We start from the raw sequence: 12,031 nt of genomic DNA on the forward strand, positions 1-12,031 counted from the left end.
GAGGGGAGGAGGAAGTGCGAGTTAGCATCTGGTGAGGGAGAAGAAAAGGAACAGTCCCACACCACCTCCTCTTCCCCCCACCCCCCCACCACACCAGCGAGGGCACGTAAAGAGACTTACTGTTTGTTCCATTTTTCCCAATGAGATGACGATGAAACTTTTGGTCAACAGTGATTTCTGTGTAATCCATGCGGCTGAGCTGGATGGGAAGAGCAAACATAGTGGAGTGAACGACTGGCTTCAAGCCTCTGCCTTCAGCTCGGGCCTGGGAATGGGGCAAGAGGGCAATGCACATTGGGCAAACAGGTAAACAATGTTGTCAGTTCCTGACGCGTGGACATTTCAAATGTGACACGCTAAAAAGCCACTTGGCCCATCAAGTGCACACCAACACTTCAACCCCCCCCTCCCCCACCCCCCTACCATGGCCTGTTTTTAGTTGCCCATGAGAATGAGTCTTAAGGTGAACATGTAGAAAAGTAAAGAACATTCCATTGGATGTGTTGAGGATTAAGCAAGGCTAAACAACTACAACTCCGTTATTTGGCAAAGACAGTAAAAAGGTAAGGGTCACAACCCAGTATAATGAATTGTAAAAAAAGAAACATACTTATATGAAAAAGTCTGTTCAAATGTTCTAGAAAACTGAAAGTTTGTCTCTATAAATACACAACTTGTGAGCCATGTGGCCGACTCCCTTGTGGGGAGACTAGCTGCATGTGGCAGTGCTTCTTGGTGTAACAGGGTTCTCATGCTTTGCCATTTGTAACCATACTTGCGATTCTTTGGCAAGTAATCTCAGGCCCATTTTCACATGAGGGAGGGGTGGCTGATGAAGGAATGGTGTCTGTTGGGGGAGGGGTTGGTAAAATGTGAACTGCTCAGCCCGCGACAGTCACGTTCGCTGATTCAAGATCGCACGGCCAGGTTCAGTTGAAACAGAATGATCAAGATGGTGGATGATGCAGCAGTAACTGGTGTCATCAGCCACATGAGGAGAAGGCTCGGACGCTCGTAAAATGGTGCGAGAGCAACTGCCAGAGTCTTAACGTGAACAAGACGGAGGATGAAGGTCGACTACTCTCCATTACACTTCAACAGTTAATTCCTAGGTGTGCATATTACAGACACCTATCCTGGACCATAACACCTCCTCATTTGTCAGGAAGGCACCTACACTTCCTAGGGAGGTTGAGGAGGGCAAGGCTACCACAACACCCCCCCCCCTCACCAGGAGAGGATGGACTCCCAATAGAATTCTACAAAACATTTAAAGATCTAATAATACCGCCCCTCCTGGATGTAATCAACCAGATTGATGAGACACAAAACTTACCAGATTCATGTAAAACAGCAATAATTACAGTGATACTAAAACAAGGGAAAGATCCACTCTCACCAGCGTCATATAGACCAATATCTCTGCTAAACACGGATTATAAGATAATAGCTAAACTATTAGCAAACAGATTAGCAGAACAGGTACCGAAAATGGTAAATTTAGACCAAACTGGATTTATCAAAAAAAGACGCACAACAGACAATATTTGTAAATTTATCAACTTAATTCATGCAGTAGAAGGAAATAAAGCACCGGCAGTAGCAGTTGCTTTAGACGCAGAGAAGGCCTTCGACAGAGTAGAATGGAATTACTTGTTCAAAGTATTGCAAAAATTCAGTTTACCGGAGAAGTATATTAATTGGATTAAAGCATTATATGAGGGACCGTTAGTGAAAGTGACAGTAAATGGACATGTAATCAAAGCAATTTAACTTAAGCAGGTCAACGCGGCAGGGATGCCCACTATCACCATTATTGTTTGCGCTAGCTATAGAACCACTAGCAGAATCGATAAGAATAGATAATAATATAAAAGGAATAAAAATAAAAGACAGGGAATATAAAATCAGTCTATTTGCGGATGATGTGATAGTGTACTTAACAGAACCAGAACTATCAATAAAAGAACTATATAAGAAATTGAAGGAATATGGAGAAGTGTCGGGATACAAGATAAACGTAAATAAAAGTGAAGCAATGCCTATGAATAACGCGGATTTCTCAAAATTTAAGGAGGAATCCCCATTCAGATGGCAAATGCAGGCAATAAGATACCTAGGTGTGCAAATAAACAAAAATCTAGGCCAATTATATAAACTCAATTACAATCCACTAATGAAAAAATTACAAGACGATTTAGAGCTTTGGAAAGAGCTACCACTAACACTGATAGGAAGGATAAACTGTATTAAAATGAACATTTTTCCAAGGATACTATACTTATTTCAGGCATTGCCAATACAACTGACAGAAAAATTCTTCAAAGAGTTAAAGAAAATAATAAGGAGATTTTTATGGAGAGGGGGGAAACCGAGGATAGCACTAGATAAATTAACAGAATGGTATAAACAAGGAGGCTTACAATTGCCAAACTTCAAAAATTATTATAGAGCCGCACAATTAAGATACCTATCAGATTTTTATCAAACAAGGGAAAAACCAGACTGGACGAGACTAGAATTAGATAAAATAGGGGAAAAGATACCTGAACACATATTATATAAATGGGACGAAAAATTGGTACAACATAGAACTTCTCCAGTATTACACCATCTCCTCAATATATGGAAGAAGATTCATGTAGAAAGAAATAAAATAAATTATCAAATACCAAAACTAATATTGACGCAAAATAAGCTACTCCCTTTTACAATAGACAACCTTTCCTTTAGAAAATGGGAAAAAAAAGGGATTAAAAGGATAGAAAATTGTTTTTCAGGAAGTAGATTCTTATCCTTTGAACAAATGAGAGATAAGTACAATATAACTGGAGATACAGCGCTGGCATATTACCAACTGAGATCCTACTTGAAAGATAAATTAGGAAGCAATTTGAGTTTACCAGAGGGAAGTAACCTTGAATATGTGATTACAGATACAATGTTAATCAAAAGATTTATAACAAATATGTATATCAAACTGCAAGAAAAGGAGAGTGAGGAAACAAATGGTAAAACTAAACAAAAATGGGAACAAGATTTAAGTATAAAGATAAAAAAGGAAACATGGGAGAAATTATGTTCTGGAACGATGAGAAATACAATAAATACGAGGCTGCGTATGATACAATATAATTGGTTACACAGACTATACATTACACCGCAAAAGTTAAATAAATGGGACCCAACAGTATCTGATAGATGTTTTCGATGTAAAAAAGAAATGGGAACAACAATTCATGCAATCTGGACATGTGAGAGAGTAGAAAAATTTTGGGATGATCTCAATCAGATATTAAATAAAATAACAGAAAACAATATACCAAAGAATCCAGAGATCTTTCTCCTAAGTAACATAAAAAATAAAGAATTTGGAATTGACTTGGAAGATGCACAAAAAAGATTTGTCAAGATAGCCCTAGCCGTAGCAAAAAAATGTATTATGTCAACCTGGAAATTGGAAGATAATTTGAAAATACAACAATGGTATATAGAAATGAATAAATGTATTCCATTAGAAAAAATAACATATAGTTTAAGAAATAATATTGAAATATTCGAACAAGTATGGGAGCCTTACATTAAATACAATAGCGAAAACCTACCGGGAACAAACATTACCTAAGTTGATGGAAGGAGAAGAAAAGAAAAGAATGGACTCAGTAGAATTTCTGGTGTATTTTTGTTGAATGACAACATTGTCTGACTGAATTAATGCAACCTAGATTGTATACCTAAAATGGATGAGAGGGGGGGGGGGTGGGGGGGTGGCTTGGGAGGAGGGAGGGGGGGGGGAGAAAAATTCACTGCAAATGTGTGGAAAAGAAAAAGTGTATATCATGGCTATTGTGATTTATGGTGTGAAAAATAAAAAATTAAATAAAAAAAAAACACCCCCCCCCCCCCCATCTCGACAGCATTCTACAGGAACACAACTGAGAGTGAGATATCTGGTTGCATTACTGTGTGGGACAGGAGCTGCAAAGCATCGGACTGGAAGTCAATACAGAGGGTCATCACTGGGAACGTCGCTTAAATCAGGCTCAAAGAATGATTGAGGACTCTTTCCACCCAGCATACAGGATCTTTGACCAACCACCATCAGGAAGGAGGTACATTTAAAAAAAATTCACGTAGAAAGGAATAAAATAAATTATCAACTACCAAAATTAATATTGACACAAAATCAACTAATCCCTTTCACAATAGATAACTTTTCCTTCAGAGAATGGGAGAGAAAAGGGATCAAAAGAATAGAAAATTGTTTTTCGGGAAATAAATTATTATCTTTTGAACAAATGAAGGACAAATATAATATACCTCACGATACAATATTTGCATACCACCAACTGAAAACCTACTTGAAGGACAAATTGGGAAACAGTCTGAGGTTACCAGAAGGAAGCAATTTTGAATATGTGATTACAGACACAATGATAATTTAAAAATTTATAACAAACATGTACATCAAACTACAAGAAAAGGAGAACGAGGAAACAAACTGTAAACCTAAACAAAAATGGGAACAAGATGTAAACATAAAGATAAAGAATCTATGCTCCGGTACTATGAGAATAAACACGAGGTTACGCATGATACAATATAATTGGTTACACAATTATATGATACAATATAATTGGTTACACAGGTTATACATCACACCCCAAAAGTTAAATAAATGGGACCCAACAGTATCAGACAGATGTATTCGCTGAAAGAAGGAAACGGGAACAATAAAGCATGCAATTTGGGCATGTGAGAAACTGAAAAAAATTTGGGAAGATCTAAACCAGATATTAAATAAAATCACAAAAAGCAATATACCAAAAAACCCAGAGATCTTCCTTCTAAGAAATAAAGAATTTCGACTCGATTTGGATGGAGCACAAAAAAGATTTATTATGATAGCCCTAGCTATAGCAAAAAAATGTATTATGTCAATCTGGAAATTAGAAGACAACTTGAGAATACAACAATGATATATAGAAATGAATAAATCTATTCCATTAGAAAAAATAACATATAATTTAAGAAATAACATCACAATATTCAAACAAATATGGGAACCATACATGAAACACAATAGAGAAATCCTACCACGGACCTCCACCACCTAAAATGACAGAAGGAGAAGACAACGAAATGAACTGACCCAGTGTGTAAAAGTAGATGATGAAATTTTCTTGTTTATTTTCATTGTGTGATGACATTGTTTAACGGGTTTAATGTATCATATAGATTGAACTTTGAATAAATGGGGAGGGGGGTGAGGGAGGGAGGGGGGAAAAAGGGGAGAAAATGACACTGTATATATTCAAGAGAAAAATGTCTATGTATTTTGGTCAGTATGGTTCATGGTGTGAAAAATTTAAAAAAATTATAAAAAGGAAGGAGGAACAGAAGCATCAAAATCAGGTTAGCCAGGCTGGGGAATAAGTTCTTCCTGAAGGCTGTGAAATTGATGCAACCGTGTAATTAATTGCAAAATATATTTATTTTATATCAAAATGTAAGGTTAATTGGGGTACCTGGGCAGCACAGGCTCATAGGCTGGAAGGGCCTGTTACTGTGCAGCATGTCTAAATTTAATTTTAAAATTATATCTTTATGCCAACACGTGATTACAGTAAAATCCCTGTTATCTGGAATTGAGGCAACTGGCAGCCTCAAGCAACCAGCCAAAAAAAAAGCAGAAAATAAATGGGTAAAAAAATAGAGTTAAAACACAACACGCAGTCTCAAGCAACCATAAAACTGTTTGTTCTTCATGCAGGTGTATTAGTTAGGCATGGTAAGAGTAGTCCCAAGCAACTGGAAAATACCATATAACCACTTACAGCACAGAACAGGCCAGTTTGGCCCTACTAGTCCATGCCGTAACAAATCCCCACCCTCCTAGTCCCACTGACCAGCACCCGGTCCATACCCCTCCAGTCCTCTCCTATCCATGTAACTATCCAGTCTTTCCTTAAATGTAACCAATGATCCCGCCTCAACTACGTCTGCCGGAAGCTCATTCCACATCCCTACCACCCTTTGCGTAAAGAAATTTCCCCTCATGTTCCCCTTATAATTTTCCCCCTTCAATCTTAAACCATGCCCTCTAGTTTGAATCTCCCCCACTCTTAACTGAAAAAGCCTATCCACATTTACTCTGTCTGTCCCTTTTAAAATCTTAAACACCTCTATCAAGTCCCCTCTCAATCTTCTCCGCTCCAGAGAAAAAAAGCCCTAGTCTGCACAACCTTTCCCGGTAACTCAAACCTTGAAATCCTGTCAACATTCTCGTGAACCTTCTCTGCACTCTCTCTATTTTGTTTGTATCTTTCCTATAATTTAGTGACCAAAACTGTACACAGTACTCCAAATTTGGCCTCACCAATGCCTTGTACAATTTCATCATAACCTCCCTACTCTTGAATTCAATACTCCGATTTATGAAGGCCAACATTCCAAATGCCTTCTTCACCACACCATCTACCTTAGTATCAGCCTTGAGGGTACTATTTACCATCACTCCTAAATCCCTTTGTTGCTCTGCACATCTCAATAGCCTACCATTTAATGCATATGACCTATTTAGATTTGCCTTTCCAAAATGTAACACCTCACACTTATCTGTATTAAATTCCATCAGCCATTTCTCAGCCCACACCTCCAGCCTTCCTAAATCACCTTTTAACCTACGGTAATCTTCCTCACTGTCCACAACACCACCAATCTTTGTATCATCCGCAAACTTGCTTATCCAATTCTCCACCCCTACTTTCAGATCGTTAATATATATTAACAAACAATAGTGGACCCAGGACCGATCCCTGAGGAACTCCACTAGTCACCGGCCTCCAATTGGACAAACAATTTTCTACCACTACTCTCTGACACCTCCCATCCAACCATTGCTGAATCCATTTCACTACATTAGGCACTACCTAATGCCTCTACCTTTTTTCCTAACCTCCTATGGGGAACTTTGTCAAAAGCTTTACTAAAGTCTAAATAGACAACATCCACAGCTTTCCCTTCATCAACCTTTTTTGTAACCCCCTCGAAAAACTCAATCAGATTTGTCAAGCATGACAAACCCTGACAAAACCATGCTGATTACTCCCTATCAATCCCTGTACCTCCAAATATTTGTAAATACCATCCCTCAGAACACTTTCCATCAACTTGCCCACCACAGACGTCAGACTCACAGGCCTATAATTCCCAGGTTTACATTTGTACCCCTTCTTAAACAGCGGAACCACATGCGCCGCCCTCCAATCCTTTGGCACTACCCCCGTGGCCAGTGACATCCTAAGTATCTGTTAATGGCCCCACTATCTGTCCACAAGCCTCCCTGAGTGTCTTTGGGAATATTTTGTCCGGTCCCGGAGATTTATCCACCTTTATCTTTTTCATCACAGCTCCCCACTATTTTTCTTTTCTATTTTTCTTTACTTCAACTGGTTCAATATTTTTTTCCCCTAGTGAATACCGAGGCAAAGAAATTATTCAAATTTTCCCCCATTTCCTCTGACTTCTCACTCAGCCTACCCTCGCTATCTACAAGGGGTCCAATTTTATCCCTCACGAATCATTTACTTTTAATGTACCTATAGAAACCCTTTGGATTTATTTTTACTCTGCCTTCATGCCTTTTTTTGGCCTTTCTAATTTCTTTCTTAAGATTCCTTCTACACTCCTTGTAGTCCTCCTTCAAATTCTCAGCTCCCTGCTCTTAATATCTCTTGTACACCTCCCTTTTTCTCCTAACCAAATTTCCAATATTCCTCGAAAACCAAGCCTCCCTATGACTTCCAGCCTTTCCTTTGATCCTCACTGGGACATATCTACTCTGTACCCTCAAAATTTCTTTTTTGAATATCCTCCATTTTTCATTTACATCCTTACCTGAAAATATCCTGTCCCACTTAATACTCCCCAAATCCCTTCTTATTCCTTTGAAATTTGCTCTTCTCCAATCCAGAACCTCAACTTTAGGCTCCTCCTTGCTCTTTCCTAAAACTACACTTATCTGGCTTCTACCAATCCCCATAGGTGCCGGATACCAGGGGTTTTACTGCATTATATGCTGTGTATTATGTGTGGGCACCGTGTTCTGGTGAAATGCTGTTTCGTCTGGTTGTATATAAACAGTCAGATAATAACAAACTTGAATAGGCTGAGGGTGACCTTATAGAGGAATATTAACCCATAGATAAGGTGAACAGTCATTTCCCCAGGGTTGGGGAGTCTAAATCTAGAGGACATGAAGGGGAGAGGGGAAAGATTTCAAGGGAACCTGAGGAGCAACTTTTTCCACATAAAGGATTTAAATTTTAAATTTAGACCTACAGCAGGGTAACAGGCCCTTCTGGCTCACAAGTCTGTGCCACCCAATTGACTTACAACCCCCAGTACGTTTTGAGATTCGAACCCTGATCCCAGTCGCTGTAACAGCGTTGCGCTAACCGTGCCATTCAAATGGCGGGTGTATTAAACGAGCTTGCAGAGGGAGGGGTGGAGCTGGGTCCAATGGCCAGGTACATAGAATGGGAAAGGTTTAGAGCAGCCATTCTCAATATGGGCCATACAGCCACTCTGGGGTGGGGGGCTGGATGGACCCACAGCATATTTATGAGGCGGGGGTTGGGGGGAGCACTGACTGAGACCTTAAATGTTTTTTTTAAAATGTAGTTGGTAGAAGTACAGAAGAAACCAAAACTTGACTGATTTATGGGGAAGAGGGCCAGGGCATAGTCATAAATAGGTTGAGACTGGCTGCTTTCGAGCATAGGGGAAATGGGATGTTTGGGTAGACAACTTGGTCGGTATGGACAAGTTGGGATGAAGGGTCTTGTTCTGTGTTGTGGATCTACCATATATACTCATGTAAAAGTCAATGCCTGGCAATAATCAACCCCCCCTATTTTTGGCCCCAGTCACCCGCTCATCAGAGCTCCCGACACCTCGCCCGCCATCTCTCCCCTAATCCCCAGCTGTCTACCCATTGTTCCTGACGCCTTAACTGCTGACTCCCACCTTGGCCCCAGCCACCCGCCCTCAGACTTCCAGACGCCTCGAACACGGACTCCTACATTGGAGTTTCTGACGCCTCAACCTCTGTCTCTCGCCTAGGCCCTGGTCACCTGCCATCAGACCTTTTGTTGCCCCGAATGCGGACTTCGCGCCCATCTAAGCTTGATGCCCCGACTGCAAACTCTCACCCAGACCTCGGCCACTCACCCACTGCAGCTCCAGACGTCCCGCGGTCAAAAGTAGTCAACCATAAATTTAATGTTAAAAAGTGGTCTTTAAAACTCGACTTTTGCCTGAGCATGTATAGTATGTTTCTACGAGGGGGGCGTGTTGGGTAATCGCACTGTTTGGAGGGGAGAAGGTATGAACAAAGTACTAACCAGGTCATCAATGATTTCTTGGATCTGGTTTTGAGCTATCTCCACTTCCTCTGTGGGACCCTCCAGGGTGATTTTCTCATCCCCATCGGTGAATTCAATGTGAACCTGCACAAAGGCATGTTATTATTTCCACATTTACTTTTATCACCATTGGAAGCCAGTTCGGCCCATTGAGACAACACCAAGGGTAAAACACGAAGTCTGCAGATATCACAAACACAACAGGATTCCCCTTGTCCTCACCTACCACCTTACTAGCCTCCGCATCCAACACGTTATCCTCCGTAATTTTCACCACCTACAACATGATCCCACCACATCTTCCCCTCCGCAAGGACCGCTCCCCTCTGTGACTCCTTCACTCACTCATCCTCCTCCCCCCCCATCAACCCCAGCACCACTTGCGCCCACACCTCCTCCCTCACCAACATTCGAGGGCCCCAAACGGTCCGTTCATGTGAAGCAGCACTTCACGAGTTATCCTGTTCCGGTGCTCCTGTTGTGGCCTTCTCTACATCGGAGAGACTGGGCACAGACTGGGAGGTCGCTTCACTGAGGACCTTCACTCCATTCACATCAGCAATCTCCCAGTGGCCAACCACCAATTCTGCGCCGCAGTCCCGTGCTGACATGGCCTCATGAACTGTCCCACTGAGACCACCCATAATTTGGAGGTGCAACACTTGATTTTCCGTCTGGACGTCTCCAACCAGATGGCATTAACATCGACTTCTCTGGTTTCTGCTAGCCCACTCCCCATTCTCCCGCACTTCCCCATCACTCTATTTCCTTTCCTCCAGCTCTCCACCCCATCCCCCTGTTCGCTGCTGTGCCCTCCCTTCCTCCTCCACGTATTACCTCCCACCTGTGGGACCGTGCTCCTCCCCGCACCAATTTATTCAGGCACCTGCTGACATTTTGCTCATACCTTGATGAAGGACTCAAGCCTGAAAAGTTGATGATGTATCTTGTCTTTGCTACACAAAGTACAGTGTCTGACCTGCCGAGTTTCTCCTGCATTGTGTTTTTACTTGAACCAATTCCAACCCTATTCTCCTGTGAATTTCTCTGCACTTGCCACTTGATGTCTTTCAATTATGAGAACTTTTGAACCTGTCTCTCTGCTTCCCATTCCTGGGATAAGTTTGATGCAGGTTGATATAAAATTGAGGCCTTACAGTATGGAAACAGACCCTTCGGCCCACCAAATTGGTGCTGACCATCGTTTCAGGCCTGAAACGTCGGTAATTTATCATTACCTCCTCTGGACGCTGTGAGACCGGCTGAGTTCCTCCAGCATCTCTGTGCTTTTACTGACCACCAACCACCCGTTTAAATTTTATTTATAGCACGGTAGCAGCCGATTTCGGTTCAATTACATCCGAATTAACCCATTTTTTGGAGGTGGGAGGAAACTGGAGTCCTGAGAAAAACCCACGCCGATGTTGGGAGAAAACACAAACTCCTCACAGACAGCGCGGGATTCGACCCGGTCACTGGCGCAGCGTTGCACTAACCGCAATGTTAACCATGCCACCAATCTCATTTACTCTCTTCACATTCCCATTAACTCCTCCTCTTGCTCAGAGAATGCACAAAACTTAAGTTTCTCATTATGTCTCAGAACAGGTGACAACAAACAATCTAATTCCACCACCCTCTGTGAAAAGGAATTTTGGCACGCCTCCGCTTTAGGTGACCAGCCCCTTTACTAGTCACGGTGTCCCCTTGATCTGGACCCCCACAGGGAGAACATCCCCAATGAGGCCTACCTTGGGCAGCTGCTGGGTAATCCTCCCAATGTTTTGCCCTTTCTTCCCAATGATGAAACGGTGAAGCCAAGCTGGCGCGGTTACTTCGGCCACCATCACGCTCTTTGCCTGACCGGATACGGGGTAAGAAATAACCGATAGGTAAGTCCCGAGGCTCTCTGGAAACGCAGGGACTCAATGGAGCACAGGAGAGACAACATCACAATTAAAGATTACAGAGGCAGCACGGTTCGCGCCACACTGTTACAGCACCAGCGACCCAGGTTCGAATCCGACAATGCTCGTGAGGAGTTTGTACAAAGTGAAGGGAGGAAGGTTTAGTCAAGTTTATTGTCATTTAAAAAAAAATTTGGACATACAGCATGGTAACAGGGCATTTCAGCCCATGAGCTCGTGCTGCCCAATTACATCCAATTAACACACCCCAGTACGATTCAAATGGTGGAAACCGGAGACCCCAGGGAAACCCATGCAACATACAAACTCCTCGCAGTTAGATAACCAAGACAAGAGATCCGTTAGGCCTTGAAGCCTGCACGCTAAATGTTCCTCATATGCTAATCCCTTTAAAAAATGGAACTTTTGTCAGCTCTTGGACTGTACTCGTTGGGAGTACAGAAGGATGAGTGGGAACCTCATAGACATTTCGAATTCTCAAAGGCCTGGACAGAGTGGACGTGGCAAAGATGTTTCCCATGGTTGGGGAGTCTAGGACAAGAGGCCACAAATTCAGGATAAAAGGGCGTCAATTTAAAACAGAGATGCGAAAACATTTCTTTAGCCAGAGGGTCATGGGTCTGTGGAACTTGTTGCCACAGGAGGCTGTAGAAGTGGTGTTGGGTGTGTTTAAGA

General features: G+C 42.0%; 1 protein-coding gene across 5 annotated transcripts in view; it reads right to left on the reverse strand.

Moving 5' to 3' along the window:
- LOC138754895 (vigilin-like) overlaps positions 1-12,031 on the reverse strand; it is a 107,853-nt gene that overhangs the window by 32,646 nt on the left and 63,176 nt on the right. For all 5 annotated transcript variants that reach the window (XM_069919852.1, XM_069919856.1, XM_069919851.1 and 2 more), the window contains exons 9-11: positions 11,180-11,287; positions 9,408-9,512; positions 121-199 (exon numbers count right to left, since the gene is read on the reverse strand). In XM_069919852.1, coding sequence (XP_069775953.1) covers positions 121-199; positions 9,408-9,512; positions 11,180-11,287 — 292 coding nt within the window. The remainder of the gene's footprint in view (positions 1-120; positions 200-9,407; positions 9,513-11,179; positions 11,288-12,031) is intronic.

Source organism: Narcine bancroftii, chromosome 2 (genome assembly GCF_036971445.1).
Source record: "Narcine bancroftii isolate sNarBan1 chromosome 2, sNarBan1.hap1, whole genome shotgun sequence".
NCBI lineage: Eukaryota > Metazoa > Chordata > Chondrichthyes > Torpediniformes > Narcinidae > Narcine > Narcine bancroftii.